Source organism: Battus philenor, unplaced genomic scaffold (assembly GCF_028537555.1).
Source record: "Battus philenor isolate CCGP_79_NKW_IND1 unplaced genomic scaffold, ilBatPhil1.0.hap1 SCAF_27, whole genome shotgun sequence".
Taxonomy (NCBI): domain Eukaryota; kingdom Metazoa; phylum Arthropoda; class Insecta; order Lepidoptera; family Papilionidae; genus Battus; species Battus philenor.
In genome coordinates, this window is record NW_027181690.1 from 10,198,556 (window position 1) to 10,222,276 (window position 23,721).

The 23,721-nt window shown below is 36.4% G+C and overlaps 1 protein-coding gene across 1 annotated transcript in view; it reads left to right on the forward strand.

Annotated features, from left to right (window-relative positions):
• px (plexus) overlaps positions 1–17,661 on the forward strand; it is a 207,535-nt gene extending 189,874 nt beyond the window's left edge. Inside the window, exons 20-24 of the mRNA XM_068768780.1 lie at positions 9,406–9,519; positions 11,609–11,720; positions 14,277–14,378; positions 14,901–15,206; positions 16,006–17,661. Of these exons, the coding sequence (XP_068624881.1) occupies positions 9,406–9,519; positions 11,609–11,720; positions 14,277–14,378; positions 14,901–15,206; positions 16,006–16,207 (836 nt within the window). The 3' untranslated portion in view covers positions 16,208–17,661. The remainder of the gene's footprint in view (positions 1–9,405; positions 9,520–11,608; positions 11,721–14,276; positions 14,379–14,900; positions 15,207–16,005) is intronic.
• The last annotated feature ends 6,060 nt before the right edge of the window (positions 17,662–23,721 follow it).

Here is a 23,721-nt window from a genome sequence, read left to right on the forward strand (position 1 = left end):
TGGACACCCACTTGCTATGCATAGGCATTTTTATTATTCTACTCTATATGGTGAAGTACTTTAGTAGTGCGTTTTATTGATCGTTACACGCCTGAGACGTTCCTATTACGGTCATGGTTTGGTACGTTGCACTGGTCAGATTCCTTTAGTGGTATTTAAAGTTTGCATTTACTGAAGAGCTCGTCCAAGCGATGATTGTAAAGGTTGTCTATAGTACAAGATATATCAGATCAGCTTAGCTTATAATTTAAAACATATGTGAAGTAATACTATGTGATATATTACTGTGATCTGTGTATTTATATTCTTGTTATTAATAATATCTTTTGTTTCGTTACAGGTAAGAAAGAGAAGACAAACGGGATTGAAAACATCGTAACGTATGACGGAATATTCTTTGCTCTTTCAATTTTTAGAGATATCTGAGCATTTGTTTTATAATTGAACATATGTGGGTGTAACGTTGACAATAGAAATAACGCAGTCGTCGCGTAAAATATAACTAGCATATTACAAAAGATATCGCTAAGAATCCGCTTGCAGCAGATTGACAAAAGAGACATATGTACCTTTTGAATGATGTCTGTATGCGAGGAGGAGGAGGTGGAGGATTTTTAACGTAATGACGAAAATGTAATTTGGAAATCATTAAGAAAAATCGGCTACAGATTGGAATTTGTCACCGTTATTCGCGCTCTGTTCTCGGCTTAAAATAAAAATAAGTTAAAATATGAACAACAATTTCAACTGTAAGGTGTCCACTATTGGACATGACCTCTCCCAAGACTCTCAATATGACCGATTCGGAATGTACGCCACATTCAAGTTTTTCTCGATTCTAACCAGGTTGCCTGTCCTTGCCAGTCTGTGGTCTCTATCCCAGTACCAATCTCCTCAGCGGCTTTCTGTTCTCCACGCTAAGTAGCCATACTGCCAATTCAACTTGCCAATATGCTGGGCTATGTCAATTTCGCTCGTATACGAATCTCCTCCTTCCTGATTAGATCTCGTAGGAAAATTCCGAGCATAACCCGATCCATTGCTCGTTCTGGAATTGAGATAGAGTAAGAAAAGGACCAATATGTAGCTTCTTCCGCCAATGCAGTAGTAGTCGTGCAATAAGTTTCGCAAACTCTGTGTTTGGCACTAATCGGTGTAACATTACTCCTGAAGATGCCCCGTGGAGGAGTGAAACACGTGTGGAGTGATTTAACGGTTGTAATTGTCTAATTCGCACTGTTTGCCGCATGCGCATTTATCAGCGGGCTGGCGAGCGGAGCACTTTATTGCACGACTACTGCTGCATTGGCGGAAGTAGCTATATATTGGTCCTTTTCTTACTTAGGTTGGATTTCCGCAAAATAACGCCTGAATCCATTAGATACTGAGATTGAAGACCAGAGATTGATAACCAAAAGACAAAATTTCCATGTCTTATTGGGTATACATTCCAAATTGATTTGAAAATTCCTGGCCATTCGTTATACATACAATTTATCAAGCCGTTGGGCCTTCCACTTGATGGAGCGACGACACAGTCAAGGTCGCTGGAAGTCTTATGTTGCGGGCAGCATAAAACCGGACTTTGTGACCATATTTGGATGAGGTCTATTTTGCTATTTGATGAACTGGAAGTTATGCTGCTAGAAGGTCTCGGCTATGTTCAGCTTCATCGAAATTGAGTCCGTGGAAACAGAGGTCCACGGACTACAACGAAGACGTGCACACGCGGAGAACTATACCCGTTTATGTGTATAGTGTAGTGAGTGAGGTGTAGTGTATGTAGCACGAAGCGAGGACTACTCGGACCGCCCTCGCTTGAACGCGGGTTAGGCGGACGCGGCCGCCGTGTCATGTGTGAGTAGTGCATGACATGTGCATCGAGGCCGTCGGGGCTCGATGTGAGACGTGTGTCCTGGCGTTGACACGAGGAAGCGGATATTATTTAAATTTCACTTAAAAGGCGGCGAAAAGGGCCTAGTGCTCCGCAATACAGAAAAAGCGCTCCGAGGGACCGAAGGCTTTGTGGAGTTTCGCGGCGATAATGCAGACCTTGTCGAGGTCTACATTATCTATTGACTAATACGATGATGATTATGATAAATCACCAGTTTATTACATTTACTGGTGACATATGTTCTATTGAGTGCGGACGCGAGGATCGAGTCGACTCGGTCGAGGAACGAACTCCCGACCCCACGATTGACAATTGACCTCGCCGATTGAACGGCCCGCCGCTGACGAGTGAGAAGCGTCTCGCGCCTGACCCCGACCGGAATGTTTTGACCTCTTTAATGACTCAATTGAACAGTAGCAGCTCAGTGGGTAACGGACTTACGTTCTTAGATCGCCAGTTGTAATCTTGACTGTGCACACTTTAACAATTAACCTCATATTGCTTCCAAACAATGAAGAAAAAACATTAAATGGAGCCTGTCAATCAGTAACTTTATTAGATCACATTGTAGTGACAAGCTTACAACTATTATTTAACATGCAGGTAAATGTTATATATATATATATACATATATATATGTGTATATATATATATATACATATGGCTCATTTAACAATTTCTATATGGCAAAAAGCTTTAAAGCTTTTACTATTCTCAATCACCTGTATAACAAGATCTCTCTTCAATGAATATGACATATTAATTGACAGCAAATAAATTATACATTTACTCCTTTTAAGGCTTTTACACTTAGAAACAATCACTAGGTATACTTTAAGGTTGGTTTTTGAATATTGTCAGTGGCGCCAAAAATAAAACACAGAATCATACTGACAGACAATGCTGCATTTGCATCTGTGTGATTCCTGTCTTATATTAAGTCTTTTGTACTATTATAGGATGGGTGCGCTTGTTAACGTAGGCGGGCATTAATCAACGCACTCAATTAGCGGGGTCTGGCGGGAGAGGGAGGGGGTGACCTCTCGAATTGCTTCTGCCCTTAGCGCATGCCCTCCGTGAATACATTCCGACGTTCAGGGTTCCTCGGTCTCGCCGCGTCGCAATTATACAATATCAATTTCCGTAATGTACCGCAGGCGGTGCGGGTTGGCCTTTCGGGAAGTAGGTTAACACCGACAACCCGTCTTGTCCCCATTTACATTAAGTTACAGTATAAAATTATAAAGGGTTCTGTAATGTTTCTTTTATTACATGTGGACTCATGGTCGGCTAATGTACAAAAAATTTGGTGCCAGTGTGAAAGCACCCCTGCACGTATATTTTCTTTGTTGATGGCCATGGAAATGTAAATCAGGTGTGATCGATGTAATGTGTACTACCTATATACGGAAACTTTTTACGATCGTAAACTTTTTACAATTACGAACCTAACACAAAAGCAACGTTTCTCTCATTGATAATGTCGGATACCTTACAGTGTGTATTCATCGTCCGAATGCAAATCGGTGTTTTGTTTTAAATTATCACGCAGAAGAATAATGTAAGTCTTAACAGTTATTTTGTCTAAGTGGCCAATAATAAGAAGCATTTTCACTGTCACTATACATTTATTTAAAATTAACATATACAAAATATTATAAAACTATATTATGTATTTCTTCTTTGATTCCTGTTTATTAAAAGATTGCCGACTACTAAATTCGATTAGTGTTGGACATTGTCAGCATTTCTAGCCATCCGTGTTCCTTTATACGACTACCCGCATTATACGATAGTGCTGGGCAATGTACTACTAGCGCCATCTATTGGCCCGGTTCGTAGCAAGTGTTCGGAATTTTTTTGTTTTTAAATTAAGAAAGCTATATCCCTATGTATAGACAACATGAAGAACAGGAAAATAATGTTATGAATTTAATACAGATTAACTTTTAAAATCGAAGTTAAAATTACAATTTAAAATATAATCTGTATAAAAATAAATTCACCCCTTTAAAAACTTATACACCTATAAAAAAAAAACGCTGTAGATATTAAAATAATCAAACAGGACTCTCCCATATATATAAGACTCATGGTGCCACTAGTCAGGGGTGTCCCACTATAGCAGCGTAAAGCAGATAGGGTGCGGTGCGATAGTCACCCCTTTCGGCGGCTCGGACCGGAAGCGCGCAGTTTGTCGTCGGCGGGTGTGACGTCACGGCTACCTCGCAACACTTTGTTATACCCAAGAGAATAGATTTTAATTAAATCGTCCATCGATCTATTTATTTTAATAATTATTTGTTGTCAGGGCAGTCTAAAAGTTTATATATTGCGTGTATTATATCCAAATGAAATTTTGTAATTACACATATAACGTCACCATTGTTGACGAGCAATTGAAAATATTGTCAGTGGATATACTAAGTAAACAATATCAATGTACAGGGTGATGAAGCTGTAAACCAGAGTTCCCCAAACTTTTTGTGTCGTAGACCCCTTGCCATGTTTTTCCGTGTTGGGTAGACCCTCTACTTACCTCATATTGATTTCCTGTAAATTTCTAACTGTAGTGAAGTTTAGTGTTAAAAACTTAAAGTTAAAACACATGTTAATTTACACTTTTTTTTTTAATTTTTTCTTAGCACTTTCCTTTTCATGATTCAGGAAACGAATAAACGTATTTGTCCCACATTCGTATTTATAGAGTGATGAATTGAACAAGTCAGTGCAAGGTAGCGAAGCTAGCCTGCGACTCTCAGGTTTTTACAAGTTCAAAATGTATTGCGACCACATAGCGAATACCAACATCCTACAACTTACACAATTTTATAAACATATATAATAATTTTTTACTTTATAGGTACTTTTATAAATAATGTAAATGTTTTGATATTATAAGATAGTATGATGTAAGTAAATAGGTACTATCAGTATATGTGTTGAGATTTACTATCGTGGACCCCCATTTTCATTTCATGGACCTCCAAATTTTTTTTCGCTGACGTAGACCCCTTGCAGGTTGTTATAGACCCCCAGGGGTCGATATAGACGACTTTGGGAATCACTGCTGTAAACTGATGATATACAATTCCATTTCATCATCATTAAAAGCTTTAACGTCTATTTCTAAACAAAATAAAAAGTGATCACTTTGAAATATGTTACAATAATTTAAGTTTTCTATTGGAATTCAACAATTCAGTAACCTGTAGCAATACAAAGCTTATTGTAACAGATAGAAAACAATAATTGATTGTAATACCTAGTGATAGCAATATTGATATATAGATATTTCTAACAATATTAGTTTTACAATATTTATAATTTCCGTAACCGTTGGATTTTACATTGGGTGCAACATACATTAATTGCCAACAAATAGCGATACATTTTAAAGCTTTTATTTACGCCTGTAAACAATCATCCTGTGTAACCACTGTAAACGCGCGTTCAATGAAAATGTTATTACTATATATACAAATTGTAGTTTGTTCCTGCTTCTTTTCCACAACTATAATACCTTGCGAAGCAGAGACAAAAATAAAATAGATTAATAAATATATAGATAATAAGTTGACGATCTATAAGAGTTCTGTTAAAATCTCCGATGTTGAAAAATCGATTTTATTCTTGAAAACGAGAAATTTAGACAGGCGTGTTGCAGTACCTTTCAAGGCTGCATAATATTTGTAAATATTTAGTGTTAGATATATCTGTATATGTTTTTACAGTAAACTCTCTTGTTTTTTATCTTATTAAAATATATTACACTGTAAAGGATTCATACAAAGCGATATTACAGCTTTGGAATGCATTGCTCTTCTAGGCCTAGGATGTTCGGGCGTGTTTAGAATAATGTGTTTAAAATAGTCAGTCTGAGTTTGTTATATGTTTTCTCCGAAAAGGACGCGTTTGGAATCCACGGAGCTTTATCACACACCAGTTAAAACAGTTTTTACAATAATATAGAGTTAAAAGTACATATGTTAATACATAGCAACCTACTCGATGTGAACATAAACTACTTACATATATGTGGGAGTGAATCACGCAGGCGAATAATAGATGCAAATATATTTTAAAACACTTTAATTTTTCACGTCTTACATAGTTGACATCAACCGCCCGACCGCCATCTTACCCGAGAATTGCCATAATCCATTCCTACTCTTCATTCATTTATCAATCAATCGCTCATTTCCTTTACTCTTACGTTCCGTTCCCACATATATATATATATATATATATACGTATATGTTAAATTTAATATTAAAAAAAAATTACTCTCTCAGCCTTATCCATGATAGGGGATAAATTGATGTTTTTGGTTTGTATTTGGTTATGTGTCACAGGAAGCGTATGCAGCTGTCGCGTTGGTAACCAACAAAATAATGACAATGATCATGCAATTATTGACACGATAATGTAAGTGAAATGTAAGCTGTTCGTCCAGAGAAAGCGTTTATAGTCGAGCGGCAAAAGGCGCGCTGTTCTCAGCGAAAGTGTTTATGAAAAGAAGTATGAAATTATCTAATAGATTCAGGTGTTACTTTGCGGAAATCCATCCTAAGTAAGAAAGGAACTAATATATAGCTACTTCCGCTATGCAGCAGTAGTCGTGCAATGAAGCATCGGCCGCCAGCCCGCTGATAAATGCACGACTACTGCTGCATAGCGGAAGTAGCTATATATTAGTCTCTTTGTTACTAAATATGAAATTGTCGTATATAATACACAAACTTTTTCCTTTAACTTCGCAAAGAAAACACTGAAAATATCGACTTCGTTTTCAATCCATTATATTATCCGATAGTTATACGATATAAGGGTTGTTTAAATGTTCTCCAATTTTGTGCGACAGGTATAAAGCGCTATTAAGAAGTCTATTTCCTTAAGTAGATTAAGGCAGTCAATAAAATCATTGATATTTTGTATAAAAAATTATCGGAAAAGGTACCCCGTTTTTGAAGTGTACAAATATTGAATTCAAATTCAAAATATCTTTAATCAATCATTCACATCGCTTTTAGATTGTCAATTATTTTAACATAAGCAGAAAGCTATCACCGGGTCGGAACGCTGATATGTTGAGAAGAGTCGGCTAGAAACTCAACAGTTGCTATTGATGAAATTAAACTATTTCTCATGTGTGCCCACACATTACGATCAATTAAAAACTCTTAAAAGCCATAATAAGATTTATTTAACAATATTATTTGAAAATAACATTTTAAGCTCAGATACAGTAGGTCTAAGAAATTATGCATATTAGGGGGACCAGAGAGTAATGTCCAACGCCTTCTTAAGTTAAATTCACGCGAAAACATTTTTTAGTTTTTATTTCTAATCAACAATATATTCACCTTCTTTTCTTCGTTCAATTTCAATAGGTAATTATTTAAAATATTGTAATAATTGGCGACAGCATTAATTTTTTAAAAGCTAATTAATAATGATTGGTGGTTCAATTTTAAAATCATAGTTGTTTTTTTTTTCAATGTAATAGCACAAAAGTAAAAATGAAACTCATATATATACATTTAAGAGCCCCAAATATTCCTTCAGAGCTGCATGTGACTCGCGGGCCGGAGGTTGGCCACCCCTGGACTATGATTATATGTGGAATATGGTTTTGATTAATATAAAAAAAATTAAATTTAGTAAGCAAAACTGGTTGATCCATATATATATGTATATATGTTAGTGTACTTAAAATAAATAAAGGACGTGCGATATATATTACTTTAATTGAGGCTGTCTTGGTTGATATAAATAAATTTAAATAAAATAATAATGATTTAATGCTTATTAACAAAATAATTAACGTTTACTAGAGTATTTAAAAAATAACGATATTTGGTAGTAATTTTTAATACGTGGTGTTAAAATTAGGAATAAAGACGTTACTATGAATGCGTTATAAAAGGAATTGTTATAATTATCTCAGTACAGTATAAAGGATATTTAAATGATAATACTTGTTAATTATTAATACTCTTTCATCAGGAACCGATGTAAATCTATTACAAATTAAAGGATGTTATTACATAGTGCTCAATTTCCCGCCATTTTTTTATCAAATTGTATTTTTTCGCACTTTTATCTTGATCTGCATTAGTTACATTAATCAGAGATCGAAAAATATATAGAATACAGTTGCCTAAACTTATTTTTAAAAACAAACATGGAGGCGGCTTTCATAAGACACTAATAAATAAATTGACAAGAGAAACAATTTTTGGAGTCTTTAACTGGCTTTAGCAAGCTAAAATTTAGTAGTAGTCGAAATACGAAATTCAATTCTTAAGTCCTATTTTGTTCAATTTTCGAGAGAATTATTCTGGATATGCACAAGACACATTGTTATCTGGGAGGACAAAGGTATGAGTGATTCTCATCAACTACATTTGAACATGCTTTTGTTATTGAATATTATGTCAAGGCATGTCGAAAAGAAGCTGAATCTCCCCCGTCACCTTCGCTGTGCCGGAGCAAACTATGGCATACATTCACTTTGAGTAAACGCTCTCGAATCCATCCTTATATCTGACCTAAGATTATACGAGGGTGGATTGAAAAGTACTCGGCCTAACACAGATCCATTCAATTCTAAAAATCAAATCTATCCACATTATTTAGTTCAGTTCAGACTAGTTCATTGTGTGAAGTTCGAAACGTGTGCGATAATTAGTTGTGATTTTATAAATTTATTAACAAAGTAATCGGACATAATTTCCGAGAATGGAGCAAATCGAGCACCGTGCCGTCATTAAGTACCTCCATAAGAAGGGGCTATCATCAAAAGCCATCCATGATGACATGGTCAGTACATTAGGCGATTGTGCTCTGTCATATTCATCCGTCAAAAAATGGATAGCAGAATTTAAGCGTGGTTAAGGAAAAATATGTAATCCGCCATTTTGTATCGGCGGCCATCTTAGTTTTATAATGTTATTGATTTTATTATATTGTATTGTCATCTAAATTAAATGTGTGTACCAAATTTCAGATCAATCTGACAACGGGAAGGTGCTTAAATTTCGATTTCTTATTTTGACCCAAATAAACAAATTCCGTACGGGTCGAAGTAAATAAAACCGTTTGAAAATACCGTAGGGTTTTTACTGGTACTAATGTAATAAAACTTTCGTTGTCAAGCAGGGTATCCTGTGCAGGATATCTCCAATAGGAAAGATGTCTGAGACTGTACATTGATAAAAAAAAAGTGGACAATGTGGTTAACACTAAATATACCGTTATGGGTCAATATGACCCATTTGGGTTTATTCTATTGATTTTGCAAATTTTAATATCATGACTTTTTGTTACTAATCAATCTACAGCTATTACACTTATTAAATTTAATTTTTATTGCCTTCCTAAGAAACTTATTTCATACATTAAAACAGGAAACAAAGTCGGGTCATTGACCTATTATGGTTGGAATAAAGTACTTAATAAGTGTTGGTATGATTAGTGTTAAAGTGTTCTTCTGTTGGTTGCAGGTGTGAGCGCGAGCAAGATCGCGAAGAGGACGGAGCTGGCGCCGAACAAGGGAGGACCCTTCGCCGCCGCGCTACGCACGCTCGCTAAGAACGCCGGCCCCGACAACAAGGACGGTGAGTTGCACGCCCCGCTCGCAGACGAGACCCGCGCCGCCGCACACGAAAAAAAAACGCCTTTTTAAATAAATCAAAATTTTAGTAAACAAAAATTAGTAAAATGGTACTTGAAAGTGTTGATTTTAAGTTATATTTTATAATGAATTGTTTTAACTAATGTATTAAGGACATTGGCAAAATATCACAAAAAAAATCTTGAAAGTGAAGCGTTGTTAGCAAAACGCAAAAACCTGTCCGAATCCGATGTGACGACTATACTCTGATCAGCCTGCGTTTGGAACCTTCATAGATTTTCATTTGTAGGTTTTCATCATATGGGAGCTGAATTTCATTCTAGTTTTCATTAATTTAGTAGGCCCTTCTTGCAATCTTTAAATGACTTATAAAGTTATCATTATAAAAAGTAAAAAAAAAATTAGTGATTTAATTTTTTTTTTATTATTTAGAAGCCTTAAAGGTGTTTAAGTTGAGCGCCCTTCCCGTTTGTCCGCCTCAAATTTAACTGTACTGTAAATGCAGTGAATATTTGTCAATGAAAATAAAATAAATATATTTTCATCTATTGTCCTTTTTATTTAGTTACACTGTTCATTATAAATTATTGTAATTATTGAACGATGTTTTCGTGAAATCAATTCGACAGGAAAAAAAATACGGCGGCGCGGGTCAAGATGTTTAGGTTTTTGGTTATATATGTAGATATAATTCCAACAGAACACTTGTTGGGTTCTCGTGTCCATGTATTGTATACGCAGCTAGGAAAGTTTCGTTATATCTAAGTCGCATGTCAAATGTCCTATCCTATTTGTAACAAGTTAACAAAGTAAATGCCCGTACGCTTGGCTCGATGATGTCTGTAATAGCTGATCAGAGAGAAGATGTTATCTTTCAATTGACACGTCTTCCCTCTTGTCGGTTAAATTTGAGGCCAGGTTTAAAATAAGTGTTTATTATATATTAATAGGTTTAATTATTAATTTCCTTGCAGGTGTCAATGGTGAGGTCAAATGTGATTTAATGATTACAATAACATAAATGAATGTCGCTCAAAATTGTTATGTTTAGTCGAGTCGGATTATGTTGTTATTAATTGTACAGATTTAATTGTTTTATTTAGACATCAAATATTAAAAGTTAGAAATCAAAAGCACATATCGTGCTTTTCGTATCCAACTTTGTTATTATATAATGTTCTATGTTTAAATTATGTTTATAGGATTAATGTAATGCATTGTTTTTCAATCTTTTGAGAACTCAATTGGGTAATTTATAATTGAATTAAAAAGGTTCTATACTGCATTAAAATACTATTTCTGTCCCGATCATTTTAGATAGCTGCTATATAGTTTACTCCGATATTTCTTCTTCCATAGTTGATGCCTGCCGAAGTAATAGTCGTATTATTTGCCAGACAATAACAACTGACCAAGCAGAGGTTTAGCCTTCTCATAGAAAGCCGTTTGAACCTAGTCAGCCCATGGAGCTGCCGTCTGCTGAAGCAATCTAGGAGTTCGGCGAAGTCCTAATTCGGTCAAATAGTGATATGCCATGGGAGCCGTCGAGCGTGGCTTCCTGAAATTGATTATAGGCTAGACGTCCTCTGCCCCCTGCTCTCTCGAACCGGCAAAATCTGCAAGTGCCACTTTGGCCGCAGTCAAAGTTCGGCCAAAAAATGTGATAAAGATAAATTGGTCATAACGTATTACTTGGTAAAAATATTAACTATTCCAGTTGAAATTTAACCTGTGTTCACTTTTAAAATTCAAATCTTTCAATGTGTATCTATCTATTCGTAATTAATATAATAAATCAAAATAAATCACAAGCATAGTATTTTAAATTACTTCTAGGCGGTATATGGTCAAAGGGATTATAATAATTTTTGTGCAGTAATACGAGTAGTTTATTCGAAATAGATTGAAAAACACTGATTATCAAAGAATATGTTCAACGCCACGTACATTGGCGGAGCGAGTGATGACAGCACGACAAGGTGCTGTCGATGGGGGGATACGACCCGCGCTCCGTCAATGTAGTGGCCCGCACGGGGTGCTACTAGCCCCGTGCCTGACCCGCGAGTGTGCAGGGAGCGCGGCTGGTGAACGCGACGCGAAGGAGAAACCCCCGGCGCCGTCGAAACGAGCTTCACCTCACCATCTGCCCGCGAGCGGCTTCCAGCCGTACCGACCCGATGACAGGTGACATACCCTTCTTCATTTTAGTAGTTATAGAGCAATACTTGATTTTAAGTTCTTGAAGAATAATATCTATGACATTCTTCTCTCATTTCCATGGCATCTATGCGTTTTCATCTTTGTTTAGTAACAACATTGACTTAAGAAATTGACACATGTCTCTAACACTAGAGTAAGAGACCACATGTCTCAATCTCTTAGCGAGCCATGGAGAGGCATATGTACAGGATTTCAATAAGAGATCGAATCAGGAATGAGTCAGTAGACGTACGAAAGTAACCCGACATGTCCCAGCAATATGGCAGGACGAAGTAGCAGTGGGTGGAACATATTGTGCTTAGAACAGGCGGTCGCGTGGGCATTAAGATTATGAAATGGAGACCACGGATGGACAAGCGCAGTGTGGGACGTCAACCCACAAGGATCTGCCGGCAACTTCCAACCGATCCTTTTGAAAATAGTCCTAGTGGAATAGTCTTACGTACAGAAGTTGAAGTTCGTTAGGCAATCTATGTAACAATATAACGTGGCAGCTTTATGTAAGCTGTGTCGAGTATTACCATACAGACGTTGTTGGAGTACCCTCAGAAACATATTGGGACAAATAAGTAAAACATACCTCAATATTGCTGTCGTAAATCTGTGTTTAATGCAAAAGGTGTAATGGAGATATGGTACAGAATGAAAACGTTTTCCCGAGAAAGAAAATTTCCGATGACCACTTACTTTAAACCGTGAACAAAATCTATGATCGTCAAATAATCTTATACTATTTATACTTCTCACAAATCCTTATTCTAATAAATTCAGGCGTTACTTACTATGGTCTCCACAATGAACGATCGTGTTTTACTATCTACGGAAACCTTTATTTGTACAAAATGTTTCGAGGCTTATTAGCGCGAGATTCGACGTAAAAATATATGTAAAACATTACCAGGTGATAAATATTGCATATCGACTGTTACAAAGAGACAATCGGCTAATTTCGGCTTCGTAGAGCGTTATCTCTGTCGCACGAAATACGATTGACAAAACGTCACATAGGTAGTGTGGGACAGAGATAGTGCTCTACGAAGCCGAAATTACCCAAATGTCTCTTTCCAATGGTCGAAGTGCAATATTTATTTCCGGGTACTGTACATGTATATGTTATGTATATATACCTATAATATATTCTATTTAAGTATTTGTTTATTAGTAAATGTATACGTGTAGTATTTATGGTAAATGGTATTTTATTTATTATGTATGTATCGCAATTTTTACACACTTGCCTCTCTGGTTTGATTGGTGGAGAATACCTATAAAGCCTTAAATCCGTCCTTATACAAATTGCAATAAATAGTTTTTTTTCCTTCAATCACACTGTTGAAACGAAATCCACTGAACATTTAAAACAGGCCGAAGCCACGTTACCTTGTATTTTTACTATTATACTGTTTTAAACGAAAACCTTTAGAAACATCAAATACACAGTATGTACTTGTATGAATATACTTAAAAGATAAGAAAATACGTTTTAGACCACAAAAAGGTATAGTTGTTTCAGCCCATAGACACACTCCATGGCACAGGCCTCTCCTAAATATGTCATTGGGGAGATATAAAATAAACGGCAGGCTTGACAAGTGGATTGGTTTGGTACTACGGTACGAACAGGTCGCTGGTGTCCATCATCTGGAAACTTTGTAAGCAGTGGCAATCCTATATAATTAATGCATAATTTGTGAATTATATAAGTTTGTATCTCTTTAATTGAACCCTCTACCTATGATCGTAAGTCTCAATCCTCTACCGCTAGGTAACCACTGCTCGTACGGTCAAAGGTATAGTAATGCGGTGTATTTTATTTATTTATTAACTTTATTTTACAGTAAGCTTATAGACCAATGTCAAATTTTATGATACGACAATTGTTTGTGACAATTGCTAATTACAAGCTACCACTTATATGGTCTCATTAGCGTTTATATTGATTGATGTTAAACATACAAAAAAATACAACAAAACGAATGAACCATGCCAATAATTGCATTCATTTCACTCCAATTAAAGATTTTGGGTAATATATGTTGTTGTGGAGGTAAACAAAATGAGAGGAAAGACAGAGGTCTCCCACCAAAAATGTATGATATATAAATATATATATAATAGCTGATCAGGCAAACGTTGTTTTGCAAAAAAAAATTGATATTTTAATTTACAAATAAAAAATAAGGGTTGATCGTAGAGGGGTGAAAATTTATGGTTGTATGTATTCTTGTATGCTGTATCATAAAAAAATAAAAACAAAAAATTTCGTTAAATAAATAATTTTTTTTTAAGTGTGCACAACCTTTATCACTTAGGGGTATAGAAAATAGATAGTAGCCGATTCTCAGACCTACTGAATACGCATATTAAATTTGGTAAAAAATCAGTCAAGCCGTTTCAAAGGAGTTCAAGTTCGAACACCGTGACACGAGAATTTTATATATTAGATATATATATATTTGTGTATATAAAAAAGAAATTATATAGTATTTTGTATTCTACATTTTGGTTGCTCCCCCACAGATTGGCCCATCCGGCGGCGGCCTCATTCCCACTGCTGGAGCCCACCGCCTACTCGCCCTACGCACACCCGGGCCTGTACTCTAGCGCGGCACTGCAGTACAGGTGAGTACAGTATGCTATTCCTCATGGTTTGCTACAGTCGTGGTATTGTATAGTACAGTCGTATAGACTAGCACAATCATGATAAGTACAATAAGTACAGTAGAGTATGTATGTTACAGTTGTCCATTTTAGTACAATAATGCACTGTATAGTACAGTCGTGATATAGTACATATATAGTTTCGCAGATTTTTGCACTGAGACCTTTTAATATAGTGTTTATTTTATTTTTGATATATAACAATCAATTTTATTTAAGTTACAACCATTTCATATAACCCGTCTCCTCGTCAGAGTATTAATATCGATTTTTAAGCAAAGTTGTTTTACATAATTTAATTGTTACTTGTATAGTGCATGACATTAACCATTTAAATTTTATATATACATAGTATTTAAAAATATTAATATTTCTACGTGCCAAATCAAATGCTAGAGATAATAACAAAGTTTATAGTATTGTTATAGTTTTTTAGTTACATGAAGATTGCAGTGAAAGTAAAAGGAGACGTAATGCTTGCAGGCTCGCTGCGGAAGAGCAGATGTACCTGGAGAGGGTGTTCCGTAGCGGCGTCGGCGTTGGCGTTGGCTGGCTTCCGCCCTACGCGCTGTACCCGCCGCTAGCGCCGCCGTTACCCTTAGTCCCCCACGCGCCGCATCCGGCCCACGCTGCGCATGCTGCACATGCGGCCCACGCGGGCCACGCAGCCCATGCCACGCACGCGGCGCATGCGACCCACGCGGTTCACGCCGCGCACGCGTTACACGAAGATCGAGATAAGGAACTGGCCATGCAACGAGAGAGGGAGCGAGAGAGAGAAAGAGAAAGGTAAACAAAAAAAATTTAAACTACTTATGTTTTAGTTAAATTCCCAAAACCTTTAATTTGATTTCGCTTATTAAAATCTTAAAGATTTGATGTGATTAAATGCGGGTGACTACTAAATGTATGGTGTACAAGAGTAAGGAAAGAAATAATAAACAGAAAAAGGAAAAAGTTTAGACCTGAGCAGGATCAAAGATACAGGTGCTAGCAGTAGCCAAGTTATTGCCCCCGACATTTCTTTATGAGACGCAATAAGAAAAGCCATTGACAACACCTTTTTCAGACATGATATCTTGAGATTTATAGTCGAGATGATATTTCGAATTGGTGTAAGAAACACGTACAGAAAATAATAAGTAATTTTTACTACACGTCATAGCGATCCTGCTCGCACCATGTGGTCTACGAGGCGGTGATAGCAAATGTGTTATCCTGTCATATTAAAGGGGTGAATGGTGGGAGCTTTCATCATCTACTTAAAGGAAACTGGGAAGCCAGCTACATGTATTGGTCTCGTATCGTGATAGACTCTTCTAAAAATAATGGATATCTTAAATGTTCAGATATCTGAGGGTTCCTTAAATATTACTACTCTTTCTTAGACCATTCTGTACTCTCGTCACCTCTTGGCACACTAAGGTATTTACCACTTAACTCTTTCTCCTCTACCTTCCTTCTTCAGAGCGAACGTCCTTTGCAGTAATGTCAGGATACCGAACAACATAATAAAAGACGTCGCCATTGAGGGAGTTACGATCTTCAGAGACTGACTGGTTAATAAGAGTTTATTTTTCCTTCACAGAGAGAGAGAACAAAGAGAGAAGGAGCAACGGGAGCGATTGGCGCGAGATAAGGAGACTCGGCGCGACGAGCAGCGCTCGCTGGGGGCGTTGCCTGCATACGGGGGCCGCGCGCCTGTCCTCTACCGCCCCTTCCGACCATACGAGACCGACCACGAGGCGCCCGAGACCGGCGGTGAGAGCAACGCGGACGCGCCCGCGTGACCGAGCCCGCGCCAACGCACGCACGCACACACACACACGCGCGCGCCCGACGCACACGCGACCACGCCCACATGACGCACGCGTGCGTAACACCGCACACAGAACTCGACACGATCGTACACGTCGATACGAATTGAACAGAGTCGAAGTGAGTTGTTCGATCAACGATGTACGGCAATGAGCTCGTGTTAATATAACTCGAGAGAACTGACCTAAATCTCTTTGCGAGACTAGGGATAGAATGAATTGTTTATACAATACTAAAGTATGTCCAAACAGACGACAACGTAGACCAAACTATAAATTTGTATATCGGTACGATACCAACGTATCTATTCGATTCCAACATCAAGCTTGTAAAGTCACATATAGTTATATCTTGTCCCCCGAGTCATATGTTACTAATGAATATATACCCCAAATGCTGTATAAATCTGTATATTTTCTTTTATAGATTTAATCAATCGGCATATCTTGTGGTGATAAGCCAATAGTACTCCGCTGAGACCGGCTTACACGTTTTCCGACTGTCCAAATATATTTTCGGAACAGTTCACTGTGTTTATTATAGTTGTCAATATTATGTACTCTTTCATTTAAAGTGCAATTGTAGTTGTATTGTTTGCTAATTAGCAATTGTAATATTAATTAGTGTTACAATGTTAAATTTATGTTTTAACCCACCAAGAGATGACTATGCTATATCTGACGGCTAGACGTTGTCACACTAATGACTGAATATCTCTAGACCAACTCTAAAATTATCTACGAATTTTAGTTTTAAATGTAGTTTTATGACGTCACATTTCAATTTAAACCACCGTAGCAACATTGGTTGTACGAACAGATTAAATATCTTTATTTATCATCTGCGTATTTGTAATTAAAATTACAAAAACTAACTATATAACAATTAACACGTATTTCCCTAACTAGACTAGGTACGGCAATAGTTACAGATAATACAAAATAATCACTATTCACACTACACACAGAATAAATAGTAATTATGTGTATAAATGTTGATTTTGATGTAAAGAATAATTGTTAAAAAAATATATATATCATGTAAATTTTTACAAAACAACCGTGTAAAGGGAGGAAGAATTCAAAAATATATTTTAAATGACAATGGCTGTAAATAAGTCATATGGATAACGTCGATAGAGTTTACGGTTCAAAAATAGAACTCTTCCTCTTTAAAAAAAAATATACGACTTATAAGGCGTGTGCCTTCAAAACTGAGGCCATAAAATTGTATATTCGTGCAGGTATCGTAGCGTGTAACTTAGCTGTCACGTGACACGACACGTGGCGTGCGTCTGCGCTATACAAGTTGTGGGAAGCGCATGCGCTTATCCGGGAAGCGTGTTCGCTCGTCCGGGAAGTGCGTTCGCTCGTTCGGGAAGCGCGTTCGCTCACCCGGGAAGCGCGTGCGCTCACCTGTGTCGTCACGTCTCTCCGTCGGCGTGACGGGGAGCAGTGCGTCCGATCGGAGTGCAATAGAAACGATAGAGTTCCTACACTGTTATGAATAATGCGCGCCCCGTCGCCTGCGACAGCTCTTGACGTTGGCAGGCGACAGGTGACAGCTGTCAAAATGTTAGTTATTAAGTTTCTTTTTCTACGTAGCGCAGATAAAATCGATGACGTCCGTTTATTTTTAAAGTTTTGACATCTGTCACTCGCGTCGCGTGGTGTGTGGTTGTGGCGAGTGGGTTTTGGTGCGAGGCGCGGGTGTGTACATAGCCGTGCGATATTTAAAAACAAAATAGTTGTTTAATGTATCGTATCGCTCCGTCTCGCTCGTTTCCTATATGTAGGAATATGAGAGCGGGACGGCGGCGAAGTTGCGCTTTCGAGATGTTCGGCTTACGTTTATTATGTTTGTTTAATCAATCAAACGCGAGTGTAAATTTTTGTTGAGATTTGACCTTGTTGATATCGATTCTCAGTTTTCTGTTAAATATTTCTACTAAGTATTTGTCTAAGCACTGACTGTCGCCTTCCTGTATGTCACCTGAGGACATCCTTGACTTGACGTGTTCAATGTGATTTTTATTAACACGGCTAATTCTTTGTTTCAATTGTTTTATTATTATGAACTATTTTTTGTCTCTTTCGATGTTTGTTCTGGTCTACTAAATCGATATAAATCATGGTCAATGTTGGAAGAGGTGCGGGCAGGTTGAGATATGAAATGTTATGTCCGTCTCACTCGAAAGCGCAACGCGAGGTCGGTCGATCGGAGTCCATTGTATAAATTAAGTAGGCTTATAATTGAGGCGGTCAGCTTCGCAACAAAATACCTTACTGCATTTGTGATAAGACTTGAAATCCCCCGCAGTATTCCCGCTAAGGGGCGACCCGAGCGTCCGACCGGTGATGAGGCGAGAAAAAAAAATTACTTTTTTATAAGCAACAAAAAAAACCTCTTTGTACGTTTAACTTAGATAGTTATTATTAATTTTAGCTTTTAATAGGTGTTTCGATAATTTACACGAATCGACTTTTGTTCTGTCGCATTTAGCGCTATGCGCCGTGTACATACGATATAGCTAGGCACGATGTGGACAATACCTAACAAGTGAAAAGAAAATATGATTTTATTGAAAAATACATTCAGTGGAATTAAACGAGTGCATGCTGGGCCCGCGGGGGCGTTGCAAGCGCGCCGTGCAGCGCCCCCGCCGGCTGTAGTCTTTTTTTTTTTTGGTTTTCACTCATCCCCTTCCCCGCTACAAAGCTTGAATGTAGAGTTTAGCATTTGTGGTGTTTGTGTACCTTTCAGATGTGAAGGTGAACTCGACGGGTGGTTACTTGCGACGATTATACGCCTGTGCATACAGTCAAATACAGTCCATAAATTTAAATATATCTATTCAAATAGGCATTTACAAACAATTTGACAATCGTACATTATTTTAACATAAATAGATTATCAGCTACCACTAGCTCGGAATGCTGATCTGAAAAGAGCCAGACAGAAACTCAACAGCTGCTTTTTTAATGAAACAACTATTTTTCACATGTACATTATAATATCAACCATATAAATGAGTCAAAGTTCCACACATTTAGATCAACTAAAAACTCTTGAATGCTGCAGTAAGATTTAATAAAATAAATTTTGTTAATTTTTCAAACACGTTCAGAAAGACGAGGTGTTGAGACGAGTACAATTAGGCTAGAGGAGATTGATGATCAGCTCCTCTGAACTCTGCTTACTGTGTAGAAATTGACATTTACCAATATACCTATAATTTTTTGGAATATTTATGTTGTCTGTACCTTGATAAAATAAAAAATAGAATTCACAAATGAATCTCTGGTACACTAGGAAGTCCAAATTCTGACAAACGGCTAAAATCATATTTTTGTGTTTTGATCTCTTCTGATATTAATATGCAACATACATGTGAGTAAATTTTATCCAAGATCGTAACTTATACTACTACGTATATGCATATATACATATATGAATTGGTGAGATTTTATCAATACTTTTTTTTAACAAAAAAAAAACTACCTATTGTTTATAGTAGCAATAAAATTTTATTGATGATTGATTTCATTTTAATTGTAGAACTGGATAATATATGTAATCTTGTATCATCATCATTGAAACAAACATATATACCAAAAAAACTTAGAAAAGTGATTAAAATATCTTGTGGGACTTTATTATTTATGCGTACACTAGGACTATGAAAACCAGTTATATATTAGACTGCAGTACTTCAAACTTTATAAGCTTATATAAGGCGATTCTTTGTATATGAATAAGTTTCCAAACGTGAGGCCCACGCCCCACAGTGGAGCAATTCAAAAGTGGACAACACTGGTTTTATCATTTCGCTTTAAGGTTATATATATATATATATATATATATATATATATATATATATATATATATATTACATCGGAGGAGTGTAAAATTTTTGGAAAGGCTTGGAGAAAGGGTTGCGCATGGCATATAAACGGTTGAAAAATACTGATCTAGCATTTATAAACAAAGTTGTCTTTAAAATCTACTCAGGTTGAAAAATCCAAATTTAAATTTTTGAAATAAGATATATATATTATATATCACATTGACTTCAACATGAATTTATCGCCTGATAGTGATAAATGCCTCAGATAATAACAGATAAACGAAATAAACTTTACAAGGCTATAAGTTAGAAAATAATATATAATGATATATATTACTTTATAACTAATTAAAGACATCATATCCAAGGTGCGCTATGTTCTAGGAAGTAATTTAAAGTATGATAAACCTTATACAAATATTTTTTGATAACTTTAAATCTTTCTTAAGCCTTCTGAATAAAGCCATTACAAACATTTACTATGGCTATGAAGTCTAGTCAAAGGTACTTGAAAATTTGTTTTCACTTCGAGCATTTACATTCTCATACACTATTTAGTACATAAAAGTCAATAATTTAATTATTATAAGGCCCGTATACCTTTTTACTGCAGGACAATCCTGATTATTGCAGCCTTGTACCAGAATACGTCTGACCATTTTTTGACGTAGGGATACGAAGTAAGAAAAGGACCAATATTCAGCCACTTCCGCACATGCAGTGGTAGTGGCGTAGCCCGCTGATAAATGCGTATGCGGCAAACAATGCGAATCACACAACTGCCACCACCAAATTACTCAACACGTGTTTCACCCCTCCACGGGGCATCTTCAGGAGTTATGTTACACCGTATTAGTGCCAAACACAGAGTCAATCTCAACTCAACTCTGTGTTCAAGGATGGGCTTCCGCGAAGTAACGCCTGACTCCATTAAATAGGGATACGAGACGCGATCCCTGATGATGGGCCTCAGACTCCAGGTTACCGAAAGAACAAAGGGGACGGCTGTTCTTGGAGCGAGAGAGATTTTTCGCTACGAGACCGAATCTGAAATGAGATATGTCTGAAGTGGTACTGCCACTTTAGACATATCTCGACGGAACATATCTTGCAACGAATAGACATTAGGGTAGAAAGGTTCTCAAGACGCGACCACGAGCCGGCAGACGCAGCGTGGGTAGGTCCTCACTAGGTAGATGAACCACATAGGGTCACATAAGTCGCTGGTAACGTGGCGACATTTGGGAGAGGACTATGTTACGCAGTGGGTGTCTATCGAAAAGAAAGAGATAAAAAATCACCTCCATATATATATATGCAACGTACATCAAACAAAATGGGTGGTAATTTTTATATAGCATCATATGGTTAGAAATAAATAGATACCATATTATACAAAGGAAATTGGTTTGTCCTAGAAGATTGATTAGTGCTCTTAACTATACAGGATTATTGGTTAAAGATGTGAAAGCTTAAGAGTCGGGTCCATTTTTGTGTATTGCTATAAATATGGTACCTCTTTCCAAAAATCTAAAGTTTCATAAATAACTTTATGATGATATAAGAAAAGGTGTTTTTAAAATTGAAATTACTACATACACAGGTAACTTTGTAGTGCCGGAAGTTGAATCTTTTACACCCATTATGAAACAACCTGTACATAGATGTATGTAATAAATATAAATGTAAATGGGTGGTATTTTCGTATATATCACATTATTGGACTGTTTATATTAAAAGCAAATTGACTTGACACTAAAATGCTGTTATATATACTATTATTATAACAATACTATAGTAAATTTGTCTGTGTGAGGAACGCAATCAAATATTCGTTTAAAATGTTTCTTTGTGACACTAATCCTTTGCTGTCCCTTTCCAACAGATCCGACTTAAAATCTGTAAAGCAGGCCTATATCCACCAGTTCACGTTTTTCGGCTAAAATCACGACTATCGTTACTACCAATACAATAATTCACCTTTATTTTAAATTTCGTTATAAGGAAACTACGTTTTACTAGCATTCCTGTATAACGCGTTATGTACAAACTATTCTTACTTACTTTCTTGTATTATGAACGTAATATTTTCGTTTTATTAAAATGAAATTAAGAACAACACAGAAATATAAGTGGGAATTACCGCGTTATGAGGGAATGGAGGCACTAATTAAACAAATAATTGCGTGGTATAAAAAGGCGTTATGAAGATAACGATCTCGAAGCGAAATTTCGAGCATGGGTCTCTGGGTGACCTCGAGTCTTATAAAGTCCACCGTAAACGACAATGTTTCAGTTTAAAACCTTTGTCTTCAAACACCACGGTGAAAAACTTTCGATCAGTAGTAACATCATATTACACATAATTTTTGTTATTTAAAAACTTTGGTAAAAGGCTATAGTTAGTTTCTGTTTATATGGATTCCTGGTAAGTGGAGAGCGGTCACACGTCTTCCGGTGTACCAAAGAGCGCCATTTTCGACCCACTTATACTATTTCGAAAGTAGTAGACTCAAAATTAAAAATTATGTAAATAAATGCTTTGAAAAGACATACTTCTTATTGTAAGGAGACCTTATAACTTGTCGAATTATTAAAAGGTACAAATGACTATGAAACTTGAACCATGTTAACATGCGAGATACAGTGATTTCAACAACACAGTGGCGTAGCTAGGGGGTGGCGAGCGGGGCGGCCGCACCGGGCACCACAAGCAGGGGGGGGGGGCACCAAAGTTGAAAATAATTTTTTTGAATTTTTTTTTTGGATGATGAATAATGAAATGTTAAAAGAAAAATGAAAACCATAATTTAAAGTAAATAACATAAAAGGAATATCGAATTTTACTATTTTTGTGCCAAAAAAGTTGTTAAATAATATGAGCATAAAAAAAAGTAAACGGTTACAAATTATAATATACATAGTGTTTAAGCCTTTCATTCGCAAAACACAGTGTTTTTTAAAAGGGCCCTAAATTACAAAAACACATATCTGTGTTTCGAACTAGTCGACACTATTGATTTTGAAAATGTGACTAATGACTTTGCAAGCCAAAAAGCGAGAAATGTTCGTTTTTAAATTTTCCCAATAAATTTTATTAAGATCTAATGTTATTTTATACATATTTATTATTATTTTGAACCAAAAAAAAATATATTAACTACATTCTGTTCTGAATTTTGAAATTATTTAGACTCTTTAGGGGGGGGGGGGGGGGCACCAAGCCCCAATCTGCCCCAGGCCCCAAATATCATAGCTACGCCACTGCAACAACATTATATCTATTAGAAAACTCTACGCGACTGGTACATTATAAATATAATTATATTCAAATCTTTCGAAAAAAATTTTCCTTTTAAAGTATAGAAGTCGATATATATAACAGATATATGAACAGAATTTTTTTATTGTTTCAAATGATTGATTACAATTTTATGACTTTACTTATTAGATAATATATTCTTTCATATGATTTTTGTTAAATTTATAAAACCATAAAAATCTATGATGTGTTCTACGCAATTCTTCCATAGACATTTGAAATCAACTGTCACAACATAATATTCAGCGGTCAAACAAAGCGTTGTAACAATTCTCTGCACAAACCTTCAGGGTGAGCTTATGAGACGATGCCACCGG